At 35.6% G+C, this 26,335-nt stretch overlaps 1 protein-coding gene and 1 long non-coding RNA gene across 10 annotated transcripts in view; one reads left to right on the forward strand and one right to left on the reverse strand.

The window, feature by feature from the left end:
• Positions 1-4,634, reverse strand: part of LOC111932142 (uncharacterized) — a 100,509-nt gene extending 95,875 nt beyond the window's left edge. For 3 of the 5 annotated variants that reach the window (XR_015288972.1, XR_015288974.1, XR_015288976.1), the window contains exon 1: positions 3,973-4,634. This is a non-coding gene — a long non-coding RNA (uncharacterized LOC111932142). Of the gene's footprint in view, positions 1-3,338; positions 3,575-3,972 lie in introns of those variants that run through there. The other 2 variants (XR_015288973.1, XR_015288975.1) reach the window with 2 other exon arrangements.
• Positions 3,581-26,086, forward strand: SLC38A11 (solute carrier family 38 member 11). 5 transcript variants are annotated; one of them, XM_086896839.1, is made up of 12 exons: positions 3,581-3,697; positions 5,914-6,031; positions 6,442-6,516; positions 7,091-7,225; positions 8,904-8,969; positions 10,582-10,688; positions 10,850-10,929; positions 18,983-19,053; positions 19,856-20,017; positions 21,717-21,829; positions 22,470-22,601; positions 24,524-26,086. In XM_086896839.1, the coding sequence occupies exons 1-12, from the start codon at positions 3,668-3,670 to the stop codon at positions 24,767-24,769; spliced, it is 1,335 nt and encodes a 444-aa protein (XP_086752965.1). In that variant the 5' UTR covers positions 3,581-3,667; the 3' UTR covers positions 24,770-26,086. The 5 variants fall into 5 exon arrangements, with proteins under 5 accessions (XP_086752965.1, XP_086752966.1, XP_023786865.1 ...); XM_023931097.2 differs by lacking the exon at positions 3,581-3,697 and adding an exon at positions 3,714-3,932; XM_023931095.2 differs by lacking the exon at positions 3,581-3,697 and adding an exon at positions 4,738-4,906.
• The last annotated feature ends 249 nt before the right edge of the window (positions 26,087-26,335 follow it).

A 26,335-nucleotide genomic window follows, 5' to 3' on the forward strand; every position in this document is an offset into this window, starting at 1 on the left:
AGGCTCTTATGAGGGACAGCTTAGACATCTTAGGACATAAATCAAAAAAATTTTCCTCAAACCATAATTCTTTTGAGTAGTTTCTTGTAAAGCTCTATACACCCTTACAGGAGACCAGGTTCTTGGTATTTATTAAGCTCATCAGCTAAGCAACACAGTCAGACCGTCCACAGCTGTCATATTAGAAGGTTGCACTCCCCTGTAGTCCTGATCATCCATACAGGGGGCACAATATAGCTAGACAATTTCCACTCATTGCTCACATGCATCACCAAAGCTCATTTCTCAACAAAATCTTTTTTTTTTTAAATAGTCCATAATCTCTTCCTGGCAGATTGTTATGTATCTCACAGCTAAATTAATTTGCTGTTGAAAACATTAGTCCTTTTTAATATGCTTACCTCAAACACAAAGACACGATTAAAAAGTAAAAGGTTACTGACCTTTTTATTAAGGACTAAAGAATCTTACATAAAAGTGTCATGTGATTATAACAATAATTCCTTACAAAAATTTCTCATTTTCTTCTGTTTTATTCCTTCATTTAGAGATAAAAGGAAATGTAGTCTTCTTTATATGTCAATTTGCATCACATGACTTTTTTTCTAGGCCTGCTTTGTGTTTATTCCCATATCTTTAATCTTATATGGTTTCAGATGATTCAGACATTCTTGGAGTACACAAAGAGCTTATAGTATTGACTCTTTGTTCTTGTTTTTTTAAATGCCTTGTTTGCTTTGATATGTTTAATGCTTGTGAAAGATGCCAATGCAACTGGCATTTAGAAATCTAGTTCTCAAGCAGTAACACTGGCAAAGCAGGAGCTGTAACAGCGCAGGCTTCTCCACAAAGCTCTGCCAACACGGTTCAGTGCCATCTCATCCTATTATTTATTACAGTTTGTACACCTTGTCCAGTGGGGATGTCAGACATGTTTTTATGTAGTTTCCTGGATCATTCTTGGAGTTCTTTCAGACAGCCATATTCATGGCACATGTGCCATTTTCCAATTCCACAAGTACCATTGACATTAAGCAAAAACTTATCACTACCTTCTCCAGCCACAAATTAATTTATGATTCCAAGATGAATATATCTGATCATCCCAAATCATTACTGCTTATATTTTCCAGTCATTGTATTGAAAATTCAATTTAAGGCATTATCTCCTTGTGTTTAGTTCTCCTTGTGGAAAGGGTTTTGCCATGGAAAATTTCTCAAGATACTCTCCAGTAAACAAAAAAAAACTCCTTTGCTTTGTTCTGGTTTTACTGTGATTGCTCTTCCCATACAACCTTAAATTTCTGTGGATCTTCAGGATTCTCTTGCAGAATTTCTGGTCATAGATACTACAGGTACTAATAAAGATTCCTTTTTGGTGATTGTTGCTTTAACTCCTTTTGGCCTCCTTAGGCCCCCTTCTGCATTTCATGAAAATTTATGGTTCTTTTTTTTTTCATTTTTTAGACAAAAATCTCATTGTGCTTATCTTTTTTGAAGGTGCCATCTGTTTGTCTGGCTTTTTTTTGTAATTGTCTCCAGTGTTGGCATCCTTCAGAGCTTGATCCTGCAGCACAACCAGAGGGATAAACAATTGTACAAACTGTCCTACAGCAAACTCCCGAAGAACACAATGTAAATAGTAGATTATGGTCTTGCAGTGCACCCTGCAATTTTATTCACAATGTACTGCAAGTCTTAATGCTAAGACTAAAACCAGTATAAAGCATTCTATAAAATAACCACATTCCAAAACAAACAAGAAGTACAAAGCAATCCAAGTAATCAAAAACTCTCATAGAATAGGAAAAGCATCTCTCCACAATCTTTTGGGAAGTGCCAATTCCTTTCCCTAATTCACTGTTACTATAATGAATTTAAACTATTAAGTTCATAAACACTACTTGGAATCATGCCAATGTGACCAATTGAAGTAAAATTCTAGGACTCTTAAATAGCTGGGTGCCACATTCAGGCACCAGCCCCCTTATGCACTAAGAGCTGCATAGTGGGAGTGGTATTTCATTTATTAAAAAAAAGCCTGGAGGATGTATCTAATTAATTATAAAGTTATACATGAGAAAGTATTTGCACAAAACAGAAATTATTTTCTAAGGTAACTAATGCACACTCCAAACAAGTATTAAAACAAAATCACGTTATTCAGGGCACTGTTTTAGAGCATGTGGCTGTTAGATACAGAGGCCTTATGAGGAAATGGCTACAGTACTAAACATAGAGAGCCTGGTAGCAGACTGTCTTCAAAACCTACTATATGCTTTATTACATTCTGTTTTAAGACAGCTTAATTCTCTGGTTTTACACAGAATTCATTGTACAGTCCAAGAACAAATAACTTTGCTACAAATCATGGGAATTGGATCTTAGTCCTCTCAAAGTTTCTTTGCTGAGTCATGTCATCTGACTAGTCACACAAGAATACATGTCAGCTTGTAGCTTGCCATGGAGATGATTAGAGATTTTTTTCTGAAGGAGCTGAAGCTAATGTGCTTAAGCAGCTGAACAAAAATGTCATATATGCTCTTTATGTGCACTTTGTTCTCCATATTAAATCATATGCATCATAGATCTTTAAGGACAAAATTACTGATGCACAGCACATGTGCTCCTTTAACCATCACAGTTTACCCTAGCAAAGTATTATCAAATATAGGAGTTTTTAAGAAAGGAAATTAGCACGCTCTATTTTCTCTGCTATTTAGTTGTCATCTTTCTGGCATTTTTTTCCATAATGATTTAATCTTGTTGAAAATTTTAGGTCCACATTCTGATGATGCCCTCCAGTAATTGGAGTAAGTTCCCAAAGTTAGGTAGATTTTATTACTCATGTATGCCCTACATTTTTTGTCTGGCAATACTTCACAAAATTAATGAATGCTTCCAATTTTTTATCAATGCCTACAACTTTCTATTGGTTTTGGTTTAAGATGTATGTTTCTTTGTGCGGCTTGTTCCACATTTCCAAAGCATATTTCTGCTGGATGCTGCTTGGTCTCAGCTCACTATCTAGCGACTAAACTTTCATTACTGTCACTTTGCAGCTTTTCATTAGTTTGGCCTCTTCCCATAATTTCACTAGAACCTCAGTATGTTCTTTCTCTGATTCATCACTCTTTACAGCAGATTGCCCTCCCTGAGGAGAATAGTGAGGCCTTGCCATCAGCACCGATATTAAAGAGCAACCACAAATTAGCAGCTAGGACATCGGACCCGGTTTTCATTACACATCCCACCGAGAAAGCTTTCCTGGTGCCTCGGTGTAAACGAGGATTGGGTAAACTCGAAGTCTCACAAATTCAAGGCAGAGAAACGCTTACTTTCTGGAATGTTTCCAGTGAAGGGGCCGCCCGGAGGAGGGGCCGCCGCCTCACAGCCCCCGCCTGCCCGTGCGAGCCCTGGGCTCTCCTCTGGCACCTGACCGCTGTCCAACAGGTCCCTGCAGCCGCGGGCCGGGCCGGGCGCGGCGGGACAGGGCACACCCGCCTTTCCCACACGGCGGCGGCGCCGCGGGACCGCTCCGAGCCCGCCTGAGGGGAGCCCGTGCCGGGCGCGCGGGCCGGGCGGCACCGGCGCCCCCAGCCCGGCGGCGCCGCGAGGGACGGGAGCGCCCGGCCCGGGGCCGCAGGCCGTGGAGCCGCCACCGGCCATGGAGCCACAGCCGGCAGCCGCTCGCCAGGTACCGGGCGGACACTGGGGGCGGGCGAGGCGCGGGACTCTGAGCACCCTCCGGACCTGTCTCTGCGCCCCGCGGCCCCCGGGGATGGGTGTGAGGGGCACCGCGGCCGGTTGCGGCGGCTCAGGGCGACCGTCTGCTGGAACGTCCCCGCTCCGCCGTCCGGCGGGCGGCAGCGACGGCTTTTCAATCTCTGTTCAGTTGCGTCTCAATTCGTAGGAGGAAGAAAGAGCGATAGGTACCACGCAGCGGGAGAGATGCGGTCTCGGGGGCCTCACCTTTGTGAAGCAGGGGAAGTGTGGCTGCTCGGCACGGCCGAAATTGGGTGTGTGGAGCAGAGCGTGAGAGCCCCATCATCTCCTGCCGCGCCCGCTGCTGTCGCTGCCGCAGCGGGTGGCCTCGGCCGGCCCATGGCTCGCAGGGGGCCCCGGGAGAGGACCCTGCGAGAGGCAGACGCTCATAGCACAGGAGCCGTTTCACCCGTGTCACAACTTTTTGTGCCCTTTCTTTTTGCCCATTTAAATATGTCCCTTCCAACTGGGCAAAGGGAGAAGGGTTTAGCAGCGCGCATTGTGTTAATTTCTTGTAACAACTGAGGAGGGGAAACTGGACTGTTCTATTCAGTGCGATTTTGCCTGTACTGTACTGTTAGCAAAGAGCATTAAAATTTCAGGAGAGAATGACAGTGATGTTTCTGTTGCTGAAATCAGCAGTGAAATAAAAATGTAGCACAAATCTAGATAAGAAACGACTGAGCGAAAATGTTACTTATGAAACCATGTGATACAAAGAAGATAGGAAGTAGCGGTTAGTTTGCCTTTTGTGAAGACACAAAAAACTTGCGGACACCAAGAGAAAATACTGAACGGTATATTTAGAACAAATTAAAATACCTGTCTCTTTTTAGAATGCATAATTAAAATGCAGCATTCACTGACACACTATATGGTAGGTGCTAAGAGTTATACCCAGTTTCAAAAAAGGGGAAAATCAAGAAGCAGTGTGTTAAGAGGTATGACGCACCAAGAACACAACCACTTTGAGAAGTCCAAAATTCATAAACTGAGGAAAGCTGGGACAGGGAAGTTATTTGCTAACTAGCTATTTCCTATGTTCTTATGCTCTTTCCTAGGCACCTTCCATGGTCATCACTCAGAAATGGGATACCACGCTATACTGGCGTTTGATCTGAGACAGTATTACCCTTCTTATGTTAGTGCTGCTTAAGGATTAAAGGTTCCACTTCAATGTGTAACCTCCTAGAGGGAGGCAATCTTACGCTTGTCAGTTGATGTGTCTACCCGCAGATGACTTCAGATCATGACAGATTTTTCAGTAACTTTATTTTTTTCCAGGAGTAGTAGTAACAAGAATCTGAGTTTATACTACCTCCTATGTATGTTAAATAGGCTTCTGCATCCATGAAATAGTAATCATACTTAGTACACAGAACAGAGGGAAGCATTTTATTTATTAAATGCTTGTTCCTTTCTTGAATTTCACAACTTCAGTTAAAATGCGGTCTTTCTAGTGAATAATTCTAAAATGTTCTCTGGCAGCACAGTGGTAATCTAAGGAGAGGATTATTGCATGTTTATTAAAAAGTTCTTTTATGAAGATACAAATGTTAATTTTTGAAGCCACTGGCTACATATTGTGCTTTGAACTTTGGTTCTTTCCCACAGAAACTTTCTGGGACTAGTTGATTTTGTAGTGTCATTAACTATTCATAATTAATTAAACCATTGGCACAGAAACAGTTAAAATACGGGATAGAACCTTGGGTTAGAGTATGTTAAGATGTTGGCATGCTTTACTAGGAAGTCTTGAAATTAATTTAATTTCCTGGATTCAGGAATGTTTTTTACTGACCAATTTGTATTAACCAAAATATTTTCAAAAATACTTTATTCATATTTCTGACTTTGAAACATGGCTAACAATGTCTTTATTTATCCGCCTACCTCCAAGTTTAAATATATCTTTGTCCTCCACTTATTATTTTTCAGAGAATTACAGAAGATTATGGGTCAGACTTATACAGGAATTAGCTGCTTAATACCCCTTTGATTTCTCAAAAAAATGGATTTATTTATCAAAATACCTCTACATATCTGAGTCTATGACCATTTTTTAAAATTTTTAATAGACTGTGTGCAAAATCCTTGTTATCACCCATTTTTCTCATGTATAATGTTTTCCTTGTTTTTGTGTAACAGGTAGAAACAGATGACCAAATAGCCCTCCTTAGTAAGCCTAGGAATAAAGGAGGAAGCAGTGATCTCGCATCAGCTGGGTTTAACATTATTAATTCAATCATAGGATCAGGCATTATAGGTAAATCTACTTTTCTTCACTATTCTATATTCAGCCTTGTTTTTTCATGTGTGAGTATCCAGCTTGGAGAATCACACTGACTCCTTACTTTCTGCTGATGTTTTTAAAGATTTTTCTCTCTATTTATTTGATTACTTTGCAAAAATGCAGAGATGAGACCACGCTTCAGTGAAAAATACCCTAGAGTCTCTTGGACATAATGATCAGAGAAGTTGGGCAGATGCTTACTGAACTTCATACTTAAGCAACACTTTGTCCACTGAAAATTATTGTTTTGAGGTTATTAAGCATGCTGGTCCAAATTGGGAGATTAGTAGCATTCATTAAAATCTGAATTTTTCTTTATTTTGATTCTCACAAATAAATATTTGGAAAGTCTCTTCTAGAATCTCTTCTTTTCTGCTTTACAGGATTGCCATATTCGATGAAGGAAGCTGGTTTTCCTCTAGGAGTACTGCTTTTGTTTGTGGTTGCCTATATCACAGGTACTCTAAAGGCAGTCTCTGTTGTAAAGATAAAATCAGCCCTTCAGTATCTTAGCTGATCTTGAGCTTAATGATACCTTAAACAAGTATATCTAAGACAATAAAAATGTCTAATTTTTTCCTTACCTCACTAATCCCTTGAGCAGATTAGTAAAAGTCAAGAATTACACTGTACAACATATGAAGCTGCTTTTTGACTGCATTTATTTTCAAAAAGCCTTAGTTTCCTAGTTGAGGTAACATTTGAAAGAATGTTCATATTTGTGCCCTCATAATAACCTGTTTGAATCCACTGTTTTTATGTTAATTAACTGAATCTTGAGTTTTAAAAACAGACTGCAGAGTGAAAACCTTTGATTATACCATGATTTAAAGTATCTTTCTTCCAATATGAGCTTATAGCTCTTGGGTTTGGTTGGTTGAAAGATTTTGTGAGATTTCTCACCCCTGCTCTTCCTAGTGCCACTGCTTTTCTTTTTACAGTCTTTTTCTTTTTAGAGTAAGAGAAGGTGAAAAGCAATCAACCACAAGTTGGCTCATATTATCTTTTAACAGTAATTTTATATTTTAACAGACTACTCCATTATATTACTGATCAAAGGAGGAAATCTGTCCAACACCAAAACCTATCAAGAGCTGGTCAAAGAAACATATGGTCTTGTAGGTTATCTAATCCTTTCAACTCTCCAGTTTTTATATCCATTTATTGGTAAGATCACATAAAATATAAATGTTTAAGTTTTATAAGTAACAAGCTTCTTCACATTACTTAATTGTTTCACTAATTGAATATTAAGAACTATAAGAAGAATGTATTGTATTTGCTTCTTTGCTATTTAAAAAAAATTAAATTTATATTGTGGGTTCTGACAAATGACTGAGGAGTAATTCAATGAATTGAAGGATCAGAATAATAGAAATTAATTAAAATGTAATAGCAGAGAAATTAGTGATCACACATACAAAAATTAATGACAAAAATAGCTAGAAAAATAACAAAGGAGATTCTGTTCTGGGTCAGGTAGCAGAGCATCAAGCTAATGTATCTTAAACAAAAGGAAAATACGAATTTAGGAGTATACTGAATTAATATTTCTTTCAGATATACAGTGTTATGGTAATTGGGGAAGCCACTGTTTAGCTCTAGCTAGAATATGATGTGCTGTCATTGCTCTTCAAAAGCATTAGTTCAGCCAATGAGATGCTGGGAAATTAGGCAGTCAAGACCCCTCTGAAGAAGAAATAGTAAATGAACAAAAAGGTATAATCTGGGCAGGAATTTATTAGGCCAGAGGTTAAAGCTATATTCTGAATCTGTCCCCAGCTGTAGCAGCATAATTAAATCACATTTTAAATAATGTTAATATTTTCACACATGGAGCTGCAAGACATGATGACTTGAGATATCAAGAGTCTGCACTTGGTGATCACAGTCACAGATCAAAATTCCCATTTTGGTTCTGGCTACAGGTACCTGAGACTTTTAAAGATGTCAAGTTACTGTTACTGCAGGCATTTAATATACTCCTTTGTAAATCAACTACTCCATTGATAATAAAATTGTAAACTCCATTTACAATTGAGAATTGTAAAGGTCTCAGTTCTTACCATAGAGCTATGGTTATGCTCTTGTATGTGTTTGAATTAATTTATATTAGTAGTGACTTTTTAATGACTTAAAATTTCACAACACTGAGTATTTGTGTATAGTTAAGGTCAATACCTACATATATGCTGTCTAAATGGTGAAGACCATAGAGTGTATATCTTGTGTGTATGTATACACACGTGCACAAATTTACACACTCTTAGTGTAGAGTTAGATAAGAATGAAATATGAGTGTTAAGGCCACAGCACTTAATAATGAGAGGGAATAGGGTTCCATATCTGGTATCTTAATCTGTTTTCTTCTTTTTTCTGGTTTAAAGAGCTTGCTAGTTTTTTGCATGAGCTAGAAAGTCCTTTGCATTTCATTGCAGAACTGATTATTAGACTACCACAGGAGTTTTACTAAATAGAAACAAGCATTTGAAAATAAACTGACAAAGAATTGCTATTTGAAACAGTTATAGAAAGCCTTTTTTATCCTCTTCTGAAATAAGTTCATATGGCCTTGCTTATCAGGCTGCATTTTTGCTTAGGTAGTACCTGTTAAAAAAAAAAAAAAGAAAAAAGAAAAAAACAAGCATTAAATAATTAATTTTTTTTAACCTGAAACAAAACCTGTTGCTGCTATCCAGAATTCATATTAGAGGGATAGTGGCATATAATCCTGAAGTCTACAAAATGTGTGTATTCAGTGTTAATCAAATATTAATCAAATATTAAGTGTTAATCAAATATTTTGGATATGACTTGTACTAATAAAAAACTTATTTTCTTTAAGCTATGATCAGTTACAACATAATAACAGGAGACACTTTAACTAAAGTTTTTCAGAGAATTCCTGGAGGTAAGATGCATTTAAAAATTTTAAGAATGGGGGATTATGTATTGGATAGAAGCATAGCATAAATATTTTTGTAATTACCTGTAATTTAGCTTTTAAATTATTCTTAAATTTAGTTCAAATCAAGAACTTGAAGCATGTGTCTATGAGTGGGGTTTTTGAGTTTGTTTTTTTTCCTTTAATAAGCCTTTCCCAAAAAAACCCCCTATGAATCCTAGCCCTTGGCTATCAGTGGACTCAGTGTCAGTGAAGAGACCAGATGCTTCAGTGAAATACTAAGCAAATAGAAGTGAGTTTTCCACAGTTGTGTATTTACAAGATTATTGGATTTTGTAATTTTTTTTAGACAGTTCCTATAATAATAATAATTTAAATAGTGAAACTGTACTTCATCTAGTGAATAATTCTGGATAAATTGCAAATAATATAATGAATGTAATGTTTTTTAACTCATGCCCCATTCTTTCCCTTCCTGTGCTCTAAGTTTCCACAGCAGCATCAGTGGAGCAATTTCTGTATATGTTTGATATCTACTTTAGCACAAAAGCAGCTAAGATAAAACATTCTTCACTGGGAAATTAGACTGAGAGAAAACATGTCTGTAATGCAGTGGAAATTTGTATTTGTATGAACTGTTTCATTTCCACAGAACTGTGATTTTCAGCATGTGAAACCTGAAAGGTGTGGAGGTAGTTTTAATTGTCACACTCTGTTGTTCTGTGAATACCTGATCAAATTGATAGTGACAGTGAATATCTAATAATTTATACATAATATGACTTCTAGGGGGAATCACCAGCATGGAAAATCTTATTACCTATCCAGTAGAATACCTTCCTGGAAAGAGGTGGAAAAGCATTATAATTTCCCAAAGAAACGAGGGAACGGAGCACCAAGTTTTCCATGTCAATTACCAGTCACTTTCCAGCCATAATTATTCATCAAGTATTCATTCAAGCCAATGATTTATGGTGGCCTCACTGAAATTTGGAGATGTTTTATTTTAAGTTGCCATTGGTTTGAAAAAACCCACCAGTTATGCAAACAAATCCCACTGATTGCATGGAATATTGTAACAGCACTGTTGCCTTCACATTGTAATCTACTTTGCAAGTGGAAGCCAGCTGCTGACAAGAAAGGAGGTGCTCAAAAGAAATCTCAAAATTAACTTATTTTAGGCCACTTCTTATAGAACACTGCTGTCCTAAACAGCACAGTAATTGATGTCAACCCACAGTATAAAAAAATTGTCAAGACTCAATGGCAGAAAGAAGTAGTAGAATTTTTTACTTGCAGTCTCCCAGCATTGACCCAGACATGATGAAACACGTTAAAACCAATCTATATGTAGGAATCCAGACCTTGCAATTTTGATTTAATATATCCCATATGTTATGCATTTGGTTTGAATTTGCAGAATTCTTGTGTTTATGCCCATGCTGTGCATGGCTTTCTCAATGTTAGTTAATGCCTAGTTTTCTGTGTTACTTAGCTTGAGTAAAGGGTATCAAAACTTGATCACCAACAGTTTGTTACTTCTAACCTTTAAAATGTAGCTAATCTTTTTCTCAAGTTAGTCTCTTAAAGAAATAAATTATTTTCTTTTCTGCTTTAGTTGGGCTGGATAACGTGCTTACCGACCGTCACCTCATAATTCTTCTTACCACCATCATCTTTACCTTACCTATATCTTTATATCGAGACATAGCAAAATTGGGAAAGGTAAATCATAACAGCAGTTGATTTTTGCTTTATTGTTCTGTATGCCATTGAAAATAAGTGCCAGTCATAACTTTGTGTAAATAATTAATAAATGCATTATACTGCCCAAAGGACAACCTTTCAGCAGCTTACTGACTAAATTAATGTTTTCACCTTTACAGATATCTCTTCTTTCTCTGATTCTAACCATTGTCATCCTGATTATTGTGATGGTGAGAACAGTAACCTTCAGTCCACAAATGTGAGTATTCTTACACTTGCCACAACATGAACTTCTATTCATATATAATCTGTTATTGCATTTACCTGCACAGCTGTGGAGCATGCCTGTTTTGGAACAGACAGATAATTGAAAAATCTCTATCAACAGTAATGCAAAATGAACAGCTAAAAATCCATCATCCTTTTTAATTTTTTCTTCTATTGGGTATAAGCAAATTTAGAGAAAGTTTCAAAACCCTTAGAGATAAATGGGAAATTATGTATGACTAATAGTAGGGGGTCCTGAATCAGCATGTGAGATTGTCAGTCATTTGAGATATTTATTTTTTCCACTATTGTCAGATTGCCTATATTTACAATCTTAAAATAGCTACTATCCTAGGAATATTTATTTTTCTGATAAAATAAATATAATAATTTCATAATAAAAATCATATACAAAGACTGAGAATTTTAGAAAGTAATACAATAATAAAACCTTTATTTTTTTATTTTGTATTTTTGAGAAAACAACTGTATAATATGAAAAACTCGTACTCTGAGAGTAGTACTTAACATTGGACATTGGAGTGTTCTAGACAATTTAATACACATACGTATGTGTTGTGACAATATTTTTATGATTATATTGCAAGAAAGTGTTATGAATCTATTGTTATTTCTTAAAGGCTTAGAAGGGCCATCTTTTTTCTCATCCTTTAAATGTATAGTCATATTAATAAGGATGACAAATTCTATTTCTGAATGTGCTTTTTTATTTATTGGAACAGGTTTATATGGTACTTCTTATGTTTCCCTAAGTAGATTCTTCCACCAGGATTTTATTTCATCAATGTTAGGCCCAATAGTTCATTTGTATTACTGCTGTGATACATGGGTTAATTGCAGGGTTTTCAGGTTTAATGGTAGGAAGATGCCTAGAATAGCAGTTTCTTAAGTTGTACCAGATGATGTTGTCTATCATCCACAAAATCTCTCCCTCAGAACGGTGTGGAACTTCCCTCCCCACCATATTTCTGGAGCAGCATGTTTTTCTCACTGTGTGTCAAAGGGGTATTTAAAAGGTTAATCTCAAAACTCCCTGTTAAAAAAGGAAGAAGCTATATATAATAGTTACTGATAACCTTGTTACTATGGTAACATTTCTTCTCCACAGTTGTGATGAACTGAAAAATATGGAATGCATGGTTTTATTTTTTTATTACAGTACATGCTGTTCAGTTTTGAGTGATTCTTGAAGTTTTACTTCTTAATTCTTTAGAGACTTACATTTCTGCCTTTACACTTCTTGTTTTCAAAAATACATCTAGCAAGTTGATAAACAGCTGGTAATATTTTTTCCTCACCAACATTTTGTTAGTCTATTTTTACTATCTTTGCTATTTTCATTTTACAGTTAGACATACACTCTAATTGCTAAAACTCTCTTCTATTTTGTTAGTTGTATAATGGTATGACTTTTTTTTTTGCAATGAAAATAAAGAATAATGTTACATTTTAATATGGGTCTCATCGTATTACAAATGAAATGAGTTAATTAACACATTTACTGTGAATTCTTATTAAAATACAATAGAAGTCAGAATTCTGATCAAATCAAAGAGATTTTAAAAATTATTATTATAAAAGCACAGTCCTTGTATCTGTCTTATAGAAAAAGAATTTGTACAATCCTGGATAAAGGTTTGATGGGGACAAAAGTACTTAATCCCACCAATTTTTATGTGACAGAACTGATTATGTGCCTGCCATTGATGACAAGTGATTTCCAAGAACAAACTAGACAATTCCACGGTTTCCCATTCCAACCCTTAACTAGCCTTTTCTCATGAATTCTTCCTAAATGTGTATAACTCCATTTCATATTGGTTGCTTCTTGGCCTAAACAAGGTGGATATGAACGGCAAACTATGCTTTTTCAAGTGCTTGAAAAACACTTGTAAAAAAAGCTGTAATTTGTCCCTCTTTGAGGATCCCTTCTATGGACAAAACCTTTGGAGTTTCTCTGTTTGTCATTTCCTCTGCTTCTAATCATGGTCAATGGCTGCCTTAAGTTTTCTGCAAATTAAAGTGGAATCATTGTATTCTACCTGCCTGGGATATTCACTCTGAGGAGCAGAGAAGAAAGATTGATGTATCTTAAATGCAAATGCAAATAGGTGTTGTAAGGTCCTTTTCAACTGTATCCCCTGGGGATCCCATGCCTCTGTTTATGTAACCTACTTTAATGCTAGCCTCTTTGGAAAATAGCATGATATGATGAATGTGCCTTGAGTTTAGTCTAGTAGCAGTCTAGTAGAACTACCAAGCATGAGGTCCTCTGCAGAATTGTTTGCTGGTGGATTTTCCTTTCTTTAATACTCTTCTCACAAAGTTTAGGATTTGTTTGTTTGTTCTTCCTGCCTTGTTCTTGTGAAGCCTTTTTATCCTCTGCATAACGGTAGAATTTGTCATTTCAGAATTGAATGCTGCTTCATCAGATAATTTCTCCATTTACCAACATATTTATGATTTTTCTTTTTTCATCCCATTCTCTAGCATGATCATGCTAATTGCACATTTCATGCTTTCCATTAAAGGCACTTTTACCTCTTTGTTCCGTCATTCAAGTCATTGCTGAATACATTCAAAAGTACTGGACTCAGGTCAGGTTCCACTGGTATCCCATTTGGATATCTTCTCACTTTGATAATTACTTTCTGAGTAGTAATCAGTTTTCATTTACCTTTAGATTTTTCAAAGTGAATACTTCTTTCCTTTGAGAGGTACAAGATCATTACGTGGAAATGATGAAACTTTTTTTGCTTAAATGCAATCTGTTCTCTAGTTGAAAATTTAATCTTATTTGGACAACAAAGCAATAAAGGATTTATTGCTATTGCAATAATCTGAAACTTTCTGCAATGTTATAGACCATCAGAGAAACAAAAATAATACTACTATTTTAAACAGGAATTGCAAGGTTTTGAATGTTGCTTCTTTTTTTGTGTTTTCCTCTTTATTTGCTCTGAGTTTGGGTCAGGTTGTCCAAGGACATTTTAAGAATGTTACTGTCACATACTCATGAGAAAAAAGTAAGATGCCAGATTACTTGGTTTGATTTATTTCCTCTTATGACAAATATAAAACTGAGATACTTCTTTTTTTCAGTTTTGGTTTTGATAACTATCATCCAGATGATTGTTGATAACTGAATTAAATAATAAACCTGCATATAGAATCCAGTGTTCTGGCTTATTAAGAGTTCTCTCCCAGTATTTTAAGATGTTGGATAAAAATACATTTTGACCTGATCTTTATTCCCATCTGTTTATGGCTGGGTATTTACTTACTGTGATTGTAAAAAAATAGGTAAGAATTAACTCAAACTGTAAAGCGCAGCATGCTAATACTGCATGGAATAACTTCATGCTTTCAACCTGAAACTAACATTCCTTGTTGTAAAAATATTTTATGTAGCTTATAAAGAGAGATCATTTTAATTTAATTTGGTGTTCTTTAGCAAGAATGTTATGATGTCAGTGTCTCCATAATACATAAATGTCTATGAAATACTTCAAGAGCATCTGCTACACATAAAGAGGATGTGAGAATTACTCAACTGGCAGCTGATCACAGGGATAAAACACCAAGGGCTCAGGAAAAAACTTGAAAGTAAAAAGTTGATTCTTTCCTTCATATAAAAAAATCCAATAGTAAGGAAAGGTAAACTTTGTGTGATGAAATTAAAAAACCCAGCTAAGCTACTTTATATTTACAGAACTGTTAAGTAATTCATTAAGGAAGAAAGAGGAGTAGAAGTAGCTGTGTCTAAGTTGGGCTGACATAATAGCTTTGCCTTGTCTGTGTTCTTTCACAAGATGACTTTGATTAATATAAAATCCAAGGCTAACATGAGCTGTACTCATTTTCTTTTCATTGTATTGATTAAAGTTATATTCAGCATCTATGAACTTTTCAGTATTTTTCAACTTTTGAAAGTTTGACTTTTAAAAGTCAAAGATACCTAGAAAGTTATTTTACCTTAGAATAGAATTAAATTGAATTGTTACAATTGATTTTCTAAATGTTTAAATCATTGAATTAAACCTGAATGAATCTGTGAGATGATTCTGGATTATATTGTTAACTGCTGGTTTGCACCTAAACTTGGCAGCTGGACACTCATCTTCAATCCAAAACAATGGTAGTCTTTTGCTCATTCCAACATGTAGCTCCCCTGTCAAACGTATTACTTTGTTCTTCTCCAGAAATGACCTTTTTTTTTTTTTTCAAGTCAGTGTTTCATAGCCACAAGGTGGTTGAGATCAGGGATATTTATTTCTCTTGCCTTCATTAAAGACGTTTTGTTTCTCATGCACTCTTCTGCTGCAGCTTTTATATAGAAATGACTGAAAAGACTTTAATATCTTCATTGATCCTAAGATGGAGACTATTATGCTGAAAGTGTTTTACAAGAAGTAAAAGGCCATCTTAGACTGCCAGATTTTCCCAACTCTTACTCATGATCTGCATGCTTACTCTGTTAGGATGGCTTATCCTTTGCCTGGTTCATCTGTTCTTCTCAATTTCCCTTTCTTATGTAAATTAGCTTTTTAGAACTCATGAATTTGTTTATTATGGTACATTTTCACTTACATGTACTGAAGACTGAGTAATCTTATTTTCTTACCCTCTGGGTCTCCATTTTTAAGCCTCACTACCTTCAGTCTGTCTTGCTTTTGTCTTAGTTTCAGCTAAAACTTTTTCCTGTATGGGAACTCCTTTAGACTGTCTTTTTACTCAGTCTTTTACTATTTTTGTTCCAAGAACTACAGGTAAATCACATCTCAGTTTTACTCTGTGTTTCAGCTTCTACTGTATATGATAGACACTACAGCTGTCAGCATTTAGTTCAAAAATGTATTTCTTCTCTTCCCTTTCATTGTTTCATCTAACTAATACTTCTTCAATATGAAAAAACTTCCTGTTCATGCAGGCATAGCCTATGCTTTTATACATGAGTGAGAAGTGGAGAGCTAACTGGTTTTGTCATTCATGGATTTTCACAGCTAATGCTATTCTTGTATAAGCAGCAGTTAAAATCTTCCTGTAATAACTCCTAACAAGAATGTAGGTCAGAACAAAGGTCAAAAAAAAAAAAAAATCATCTTAAATTGTAGCAGCAGGATCGAAAAACCACAACAAGTTATCCTGTATTTTTGTGGTATTCTTTCAGTGTTTGTATGCATCTGCCTACAGAGATGCATATATTTATATCAATGTGTGTATGTTTACTTTGACAGATGATGTTTCCATTAACTGCCTTTTGATTTGTGAGTGATTTTCTGTACTTGTTCATTATATGGCTCTTCCATAACTCACACTTACTGTTTTCTGACAGTTTTCTCTTTCTGAGAAGTCTTTTTATGTAGTCTTATTTTATATAGATGCTTTCATGTCACCTGCACCCTTTCCCAGGAGCTTTTCATAAGTCTCTGTATACTGCAGACTGAACTTGGGGGCAATTTCTTACTGATGTGATCACAGCTCTAGAACTGTTGACTCTCAGTTCCAAACACTCAGAAGTGAAATTTCTGGCTGTGCTTTCACTGCATGAGATCCCTCTATTCCCACAATATGAAAATGTTTTTCAAAGCACATGCAGCATTATGAGTTACTGAAGAAAATAGTACATCTGTATCAGCATACATGTAGGACATAACAAGCTGTTGATAGTGTTCAAATCAGGGATCTGAAATTCTTCCTCTATTTTGGAGCTAGAATGGAAGGATTTTATCTTCTTAGGCTGCTAAATAAGCAGGATTTTGTTCTTTTGGATTTTTTCCCCCAAATAATACTCCTAATCTGATTTGTCATTCACTGGTAGAGCAAAGCAGTATCTTGGTCTTTTGCATATTTCTAGTGCATAAGCTAACGCTATGCAAGGTGAGAACCAGCTCCTGTGATTTGTTTTTTTTTTAATTAATAGGCCACTTTACTAAAAATGTATCAAGTGAAATTCCTGTGCTTTCTGAATTCCCTTTTTAAATCTGTATTTTTAGGTGCTCATAATATAGCATTGCTCAGGATGTACCATTTTCAAAGAAATTAAATGTGTTTCAGGTGAAAGCATCCTTTTTTTTCCTGTGTATTTAAAATATTTTATCTTATAAGGTATTAGATAATCTAACTTAAGTATTACTAGGAAAGAGTCAAAGAAAACTGATAAATTCTGCTGTCAAAGAAAAATATAAAACAAATTTTCATTTTGTATGTTTATTATCAAAGCTGACCTCTAGTGGTTACAGAATGGAAAAAGTAGAATGTTAGCTTCCTTTACACTCTTTTTAATTTGAAATATTATTGCAGTTTTCCCAATCATATATGAATGTTTGAATGTTTTCCTGAAAAATTTTACATTCAAAATTGTTAATGTTGATTTTTCAGACACATCACTAGGTGTAGTGATTTGAAATCTGTGGCACTATAATATTAAGGGAGCATATAAGGAACAACAGTAGCTGTAGAGGGTCAGAACTCCTGTTTCTCAAGATGAGTACCAGATAGCTCCATTTCATCCATAGTACTTTACATCTATGTGCTGAGTCTGAGGATATTTTAGGAGGGCCATATTCAGCTGCTTAAGGCTCAAAGCAGTATGTTACAGCAGTTCAAGACAATATACTGTACCTGAGGACAAAAAAAGGGAACTTGATTTTATATTCAGTTTCTGTTAACTTCAAAGTTAAGCTTTACAACTACAGCTTAAGAGCTGAAAAGTCTGAACTGAATGTCCATTAGGTACTTTAAATCTGGGTCTTATTAATATGGAAAAGGAAGGATTGACTATTTGAACTCAAGAAATAGTAAGATATTCTGAAATAAGAGTATAAGAGTTCTGAAAGAGGAAACTGCAACTTTTTTTACTTTATTATTATTACTTTTATTTTAATCTGTTTATTTTTAGGGGCTGGAGGTGTAATTTAAACATTTGAAAGCAATGAAACTTGGCATAGCATATGCCACTACAGCTGTCAAAACCAGCAAGAGGGAGAGATCACCAAAGAGAGGGAGAGATAAAGCTGCCATTGTTACCTTCACAGGACTGGCCTGAGTGCCATGCTGCTTCCTAGGGCAGCAGGAAAAGAGCATCTTAAGGCCCCAGGTGACAGCAGCTTTCCCCTAAATAAAAACAGAGCAATCAAGGTTAGCAGGAGCAAACTTTTTAAGAGCAAGCTTCTCTGCATTGTTTTTCATTGTCTTTGCTTTAATATTACAAATTCAGTATTTAACTAGCTTGTGAATTTCATTTGATGTTTTTTAGCAAGTTGTATTTCTGGAAAAGGCTGGTGTCCTTCCCTATTTTTTCATTTTGGCTCCTTATTCCAAGATGAAGTTCATGGAGTAAATGGCTTTTAACAAAGTTTGCTGATGGTCCTCCCATAAGCATTGCAATTATCAAAGGTTCAAATCTGTGAGTGTATCTTAGAGGAGGAGGTGTGGGGAATATTACATTCTTGCCTGACTGTAAAAGTCTCCATGTACTCTTACGATTTCTTTTATGTTTTGGGAAAAGTAACAGAATCTCTTTACTATGATGAACAGTTGGAAGAGGTGTAAAGAAAGGTGAACTCCCTCACTTGATTTGTAGCCTAGTAAAATGGTGTCTCTAGACTGCATTGATTACATATCTCAGTTCAAAGGTAGAAATTGCCTCTAAATAGTCAGAGTGCATTTTTAGTTGAGATAACCTTAGTCAGAATCAGTAACAGCTTTTACCTTCTGTGTTGCTGTCTCTTGGTATATGCTGACTTGAAGTGTTTATTTACAAACTGAAATTTTTGTTTCATTTTTTGTTCAAAGGCTGACATTTTTGATTGTAAACACTGGTTACCATGTTTGTTTTGAATCAAAGAAAGGGAGATGAGAAAGGTATCTCCCTGGTTGCAGCTTGTTGATAAACACTGGGGCTATTTCAGAGAGTTCTGGAGATCTGTCTAGCAGCAGTTCTGTATTACAGCATATTACTTGAGTCATTTTTAATAACTGATAATTGAAAAGAGGGTAATCTATTTAAATGTCTGTTTTAGACCCAAATCAGAAAATGCATGGATATTTGCAAAATCAAATGCAGTACAAGCCATTGGGGTGATGTCATTTGGTAAGTGTTTTTTGCTTTTGTTGGTTTTTTTTTTTTAATATTAATATTTTGAACAAAGATTTTTCTTTAATCTTCATGTTAAGAAGATTAGAAAGGTGTAGAAAAATAAAAAAGAAATTGACTGAATGATCCATATGAATGTCAACTGTTATTGTGTAAGACATTAACCTCATCCATTGTCCATTTGGCCCTAGAGGCTTGCCACTGTATCAGAGACAGTGTGCACGTGAGTCCAGCTCACCTGTGCAGATAGATCATCCTAAAGCCCCTGCATCATAGGGTTCATCCAACTGATAAACTGAGGGAGCTGGGATCATTCTGCATTCCCTTGGGTAACCTCTAACACAAAAGTCCTCATTCTGAAATCTGTTCCTGCCTGCAGGATCTGGTATATTATTTCTTGTACACATTGTGATAATCTGAGTCCTCCCAATGATTGCTGCTGCCTTCAATGGATGCTATATAAAGTCTGACACTAGCAAAAGGGTCTGTAGATTTTTTTAAAAGCTTCTCAAATCTACTGTTGGGTTCTTAAGAAGAGCAGGAAGAGGAAATAGCTGTGGAATGGAGATGTGGAGGGTGTGAAATGGCATAGCATTTAAGTAATGTAATCAGAATCATCTCAGGATGAATATAAACCTTCATCAAATCAACTAAGCAAGAAAGGTTCAAGTCATTTATCTTTGCACTCATTGCAAGATTAATGTTTGTATTTAATAATGAGTGGATTCAAACTGTGCTGTGTCTCTATGCATTTATGCATGAATTTGTACATCAGCTTTAACTATCATGTGTGTTTCAGCGTTCATCTGCCATCATAACAGCTTTTTAATATATGGGTCTCTGGAAGAACCCACATTAAAGAATTGGTCTCAAGTCACACATATGTCTGTGGCCTTTGCTCTTGTCATCAGTGTAGCGTTCGCTGCCTGTGGATATATGACTTTTACAGGATACACAGAAGGTAAACTACTTGATCCCTCAATTTTGGTGCTTGCTATAATCCTTATATTTCTGCCTTGTCACATCTCGGTGACTATAAAAATGCAAAAATCATAGTATATCTGGGCAGAAATAGGACATTCCTCATAGTTACCTAACAACTAAAACAGGATCCAAAATGTCACCTACATGCTAATAGCTGCTAGATTCTTAAGTGTAAGCCTCACCAGTGGAAGTCCCCTTTGAATACTTCCACCATTAAAACACTTAGAGGACACTTGTGAGGACTACACAGCTGTGATTTATCTACATAGTCCAGCAGCAGCGAGCAGCAAGAACAAAAATTTCCTACAGGGTATCTGGTGTATATCTGTGTATATTTTCTTACTTTTTTCCTGTCTGTAGTAATACAGTATCATAGAGATATTTCCTATTTTTGCAACAGCTGTTCTGGTGTTACTAATCCTACTGTCCCCTTTGTGGGCATATGAATACACGTAACTATATATAAGCAATGTTGCATCATGCTATTTAACATTGTTTTCTTGAAGTGAAAAAGATGTATTCATAAGAACAGGGTATAAATTGGTTTCAGTGCATTACTTTCTATTGGGAAAATACATATTTCATAAGCAAGTGTATTTTCTGTTACTTAATAGTGACATTCTGGATTGTAGGAGGAGGCTTCCAAGCTTTTTTTCCTTATCTGATGAGCAGCAGCATTTAGTTGTGAACAGAGAAATTGTAGGATGGGGACTCCTGGTTTATTTGTCCTTTTTTCCTGCCTCCAGTGCTTACTCCAGCAGAGTAAGTCACTGTCCTAGATGAACTGTAGGTAGACCGAGTTCAGGCTGGCTGTGAACTTTCAGGTACAGAAAGCTCTGCCTGCATTTCTTCCTCAGCTGATGCCTCTTGTGTTAGCAGGTTCCATCTCACCTTCTGTCTCCCCTTCTGTCAAAATCTTTTGGCTGTTTAAAATACACCTTCTTCAGTGCCATTGTGATCCCTAAATTAGTAAATCATGCAACAGTATCATAATCACATAAAGTAGAACTGATGGATCATCTGGTCAGTCTTGCATTGTCTCTTGTGCCTCAGAGACCGTTATTACAGATTCTTTGTGGTAAACACCAAGCAAGATGACTTGAATTTAAAGTGGTGCTTTTGTTTTTAGATATAAGAAGATTTGCAAGGTAATAATCCCTATGTTTATAATGGGCTTTTGGGGTCAGAATACTTGAAATTCTTCATCTTATTAGCTGTGATTAGATACTATCAGGGAAATGCAGTTCTCCACAGGTAACTTTCACCTTTTTTTGTGTAATTGTTGTTCAAGAAGTTTTTAGGGAAAATTTGTCTTTTGCACATAAGCTTTCTTTCTGAATCTGTCACATATTTATTTAATCAAACACCGGCATTTCATACAAAATCTGTGTTACAGGAAAGATAACAGATGACAAACTCTGATATGAATATTTTAAAATATTTTTTGAAGATAAATGCTAGTTGAGGTAAAAACACTGCTACCAGCAGCAGAATAAGGTGAAAGTTGTTCCTGGACATAACTTGTGACCATAACTAGTTTCTACTCACATACTTACATAGAAGAGGGCTTCAGAAAATCTCAGTTACTTCAGTAACTCCAGTAACCTGTACTTCAAGTTGCAAATATAGGTAAATGTTGTGAAGTTCAAGCTAATTGGTGCTTTGCTATACCTCAGGAGATATATTTGAAAACTACTGTAGAGATGACAACCTTGCTACATTTGGAAGGTTTTGCTATGGAGTTACTGTAATTCTGACCTTCCCCCTTGAATGTTTTGTGACCAGAGAGGTAAGAATTTATTACATTTTCCTTTTAACACTGTTGTTATATATTAATAAAATTCTCACATCATTAATACATACTGTAGCTGAAGTCTATGGTTGATCTGTGATAAATAGTAGCTTATTTTATCCTGCTACATGCAATGAGTATGGGGCCATATAATGTTGTTTTACATTTATTATAGTATTAGTCAACATTATTTTAATAATTAATAATATCAGGACTGCTTAAAATTCCAAGTTTGGCATAAATGACACTGTTGTTACTGTTTTGAGAATAGCCAAAAATGCATACTTTTCATTCTTAATAGTTTTGCTTTTTAGAAGTATCTCCACATAGGAAATCATTGATTCAATAAATAATTGTAAGTGGATTTATTTTGTAATGGGCAAATGAGAAAAGAGTAAATCCTAAAATCCTACTGGTATAAGTAAGTCAATTTGGCAAGTGTTCTGCAATTTTAGTAATGGTAGTTACGTGTTATTTTTGGAAGCAAATTAAGATGTTTTCTTGAAGCAAGGTAAGTAAAATCCAGCCAGTGTATTCTCACCCATTCCTTTAGTTTCCTAAGGTTAGAGGGTTTGGAGTAAGCTGTTGGACAGCATAAGGAGAAAAATCAATGTTTAAAATTTTGGTTCTGTTTCAGGTGATTGCCAATGTGTTTTTCCATGGGAACCTCTCAACAGTTTTCCATGTTGTTGTGACAGTAGTTATTGTTGCTGTGGCGACTGGTATATCGTTAGCGTATGATTGCCTCGGAATAGTTTTAGAGCTGAATGTAAGTGGACCTGTGTACTCTTTTATTTATTAAATCACTTATTAATAACTCAGAACTTTGTAAAATCCACAGCTCTACTGAAAATCTTACGTAATTTGACAGTCAGAAGAAGTGTTAGAAGAAGGAATTCTTGCTTCAAAAACAGATAAAGAAAGGTGAAAGCAATTTCAAGAAGTAAAATTCATATGGTTGTAAAATTCATATGTTTGTGGAGGGTTTAGTTTTGTAGATATGACAAGTGGCTATGACTTACCAAATGTGTTTAAGCCGCAGCAGCAATCACTAAAATACTCATCCAAACTGTATAGTGGTACTGAATTTAGCATTTCTCTCTCTCATCCCTGCTTCTGATGAAGTTGGCAAATTATTAAACACTGGGGCAGATTCTAGTGACTGATTTGTGTCAAAGGGGCAAAAAACAAAGAGGGAGGTAGAAAGAAAAAAATCAGCTATTGCTGAACCACAGAGATGGTCACTGGAAATACACAATTCTCTAAAAAGCAAGAATTTCATCAATTAAGGTTTTTTTTTTCCTAAGCAAATTAGTCAGTAAAGCTGATAGGTTTATTCAGTTACAAATAGAAGTTGTAGCCAGGCATTTGCATGGGTAGCTCCTATATTCTAGGTTTTTTTCCTTTCAAGAGAGAATTTAACAATACAGCTGTGGGTATTTACTGGATGTAATAATTGTTCTCAGAAAGATTGTTCAGTCTTGTTATCAGCATTAGGGAAAAATGAATAGACAGAGTGTTTACTTATGAAAGAAAGGTGGTCTGTCTTTTCAGCTGTCTTTCTGTCCAGCAGAAGAGCTGTCTTTTGGCTCTTCACCACAGATGGCATTTGATATGGTTCATCTGACCCTACTTACTCTTTCCCTGCTTGCTGGTTTTAGAACAAAACATGAGCCGTTATGTTTGCCTGGTGGTAATTCCCCAGGGAAACTGTTGAGTCATATGGGAGTCGAAGAGCCACAGAGTTTTCTTTGCTATTCTTTTACTGGGATGCTGGTTTGTGTTACTTCACAGACCCAAATCTTAATTTTCATGGAGAAGATACTTTGTGCTTATACCTATTTCTGATGTCTATATTTATCACTGTTAACAGGTTCTACCATACAAATATTGGGACTTTTGTACAAATGATGATGTAAAGTTATTAGTTAGGCTGGATTACTATCTCACCACCATAATTAAATTGAAACATAGTGTTTGTTAAGTATGAAACAAAATGAATGTTCAAAATTTCTACATATTGCTCCCTTTTGACATGTAACTCATATGCTAATCTGCAGTAGCTTTACTATAAAAAGAATTTTTTTAAGTGTTTTTGTTTGTCCATTTCTAAGAGAGCATTTAAAGAGGAGCTGAGTTTTTAGTGAGAGGAAAGGTTCTACTCTGTCAAAAGGAGCTTTGCTTTCATAGGGAAGTCAACCTAAATCAGGTTATAAATGTCAAAACTGATCAGAATTCTTTGAACTACTACATGATGCTTCCACTTTTCAAAAGATTTTATTCCTTTTAAAAGCAGTGTTATATCTAAACTCTTCCATGGAATTATCTTAAATATTTTAATTCAGTTCCAGTACTGAAGTACTATGTTTGGACTATATCTCTTAAGCTGAGAAACTTTGGGTAATGAGATTTAATGCTTCTTGCAATGTTAAAATGTTATTCTGTATTGGCAAAGCAAAAGCATTTCAATGAATCTGAATTATTTCAAATAGTTTAACAGATATTTTTGAATATTATTTGGGACTTTGAAAGAAAGGTTTTCTGTACAGCAACATGTGAGAAGGCCTTTATCATCTGTTTTTACAGTTGCATCAGTCTAATCACAACTGCTTAAAAAGTTCAGGTTTTTGTTCTTCACATGTAAATAAACATGCTTATGAGTTTTTTTCTATTGCTCTTTCCCACACACAGGGAGTTCTGAGTGCTACCCCACTTGTTTTTATCATCCCATCAGCGTGTTATCTAAAGCTGTCCAAGGAGCGGTGGAACCATTCAGATAACCTCATATCCTGCCTGATTCTTGTTCTTGGTGTGCTGGTGATGGCAGTTGGGTTTGTCATGACTGTCTTGCATCCCCAGGAATGTAGCCATGGAAAAGAAATGTTCTACTGCTCCCCTAGTAATGTTTCTTTACACAACAGCACACTTCCACCATAGCACACATAGGCAGCACACCAACCTCCAGACTAGCTCAGGCACATCTCACAGTGAGCCATACATGTCAGTTTAAAGGAGAGTGGAACAAAGACTTTTCATGTTTTAAGATGCACTAAGAATTTTAAACTTTAAAATTGTATTTACATACTTGATTTTATGCTGCCATCCTTTTTCAGGTAAGAGTTCAGTTTTAACTGTTGAAACACAAAATCTCAAAGGTGCCTTTCAGTAGACATTACTTGAATAACTTGCAACCCTACCAAAAATATTGCATTTTTTTAACTTAGTCTTCAATGCTGTTTAAAAGCTATAAATTAAATATTTTGGAATATAAAGCTTTTCCATGTTTCATTGATTTAACTTAGCTTTTATTAATTTTACAATCCTTCATGTATATTTATTAGCACATTATAGTAGGGAGCCTTTTGAAGTCCTGAAAAAAAGTGTGTCTGAATCTGTATCACAATTCTGCTATTAAATACAAACATCCTTTTAAATTCTGTCTTTGATTTTGCAGTAATTGTCCTTTAGTGCTGAAAGCTTCCCTTTTACAGGATCTTTAGTCAAAGGAAATTTTGTATTCTGACTGAATTGTAACTGTTACAATATGTAGTCTTGTAATTAAAAGATACCACACGAATAAATCCACAAGAGTGGACTTAAAAAGATTCAACTAGGCAGTCTTTGTAAAAATTTCAAGATTGACAAAGAAGGAAATTACATTACAGTTCAATTCTTATATTTATAATGCTATTCATTATTTCTGAAACTTAATTGAAACTAACATTCTAAACCTGATTATCATTCTAGTCCTCTGCTTCTTTTCAGGATATGACTAATGATTTTGTCATGGTTTGTCAAATTTTGGTGATTTGTTATGTTTTCCAAAATTCATTTAACATCAAGGATTCATGTATATGTATGTATGTGTATAAATATACATATATACATAAGTATATATAAAAACAGACTCACGTGCCTATAGAATAGGACTAATTTTAGGTTGAGTAATATGAGAATCCTTAGTCAAATCAATGCTGTCATTCTGAAAATGTTTTGTTACCAAATCAAAATGTGTACTTGGGTTAATTTTGGCATTCTTGTGATCCTTGTGGTTTCCCATTCCAGCTAGATGCATGATGCTACTTCATTTTTACGCTGCTTAATGGGGATGGGTTTTGTTTTCATCTTGCATGATGCATTCAAGACTTCTGGCTAAACAGAATTGTAAGCAAGGGTCACTAGATAGTGATAATACCTGTAAGAATAACACTCTTCTTAAAAGTAGTGCTTCCAAAATAAATGCTTTAAATATTACTGGGGTTTTTGGTTGTTTCTTTGGCTGTTTGTTTTTTAAGTTGTAAAGCCATTAGAGAGGAGTGTGGGTATTATTCTGCTTTCATTTCTCAACATAGTGTCAACTTTGAGGGTGATAATTTATTTGTTCTTCAGGTGCCTGATACTGTTCGCAGAGAATATTTCTCAGCAATTTAGATTCAGTAATAGCCGATTTTTTTCTTGGCTGTGGGTGAATTGTTACTGAATAGATTCACTTTCTTCTATGCC

The sequence above is a fragment of the Cyanistes caeruleus genome, chromosome 7 (assembly GCF_971803275.1).
Source record: "Cyanistes caeruleus chromosome 7, bCyaCae1.hap1.1, whole genome shotgun sequence".
In the NCBI taxonomy this organism is placed as follows: Eukaryota; Metazoa; Chordata; class Aves; order Passeriformes; family Paridae; genus Cyanistes; species Cyanistes caeruleus.

What these genes read in the sequence shown, in the direction of transcription:
- SLC38A11 (XM_023931095.2), top strand. Translation starts at nt 4,805, where the DNA reads ATGTTCTTATGCTCTTTCCTAGGCACCTTCCATGGTCATCACTCAGAA. An exon ending in AATGTTTTGTGACCAGAGAG is followed by an intron (nt 21,830 to 22,469) that starts GTAAGAATTTAT and finishes GTTCTGTTTCAG; the next exon opens with GTGATTGCCAATGTGTTTTT. An exon ending in GAATAGTTTTAGAGCTGAAT is followed by an intron (nt 22,602 to 24,523) that starts GTAAGTGGACCT and finishes TCCCACACACAG; the next exon opens with GGAGTTCTGAGTGCTACCCC.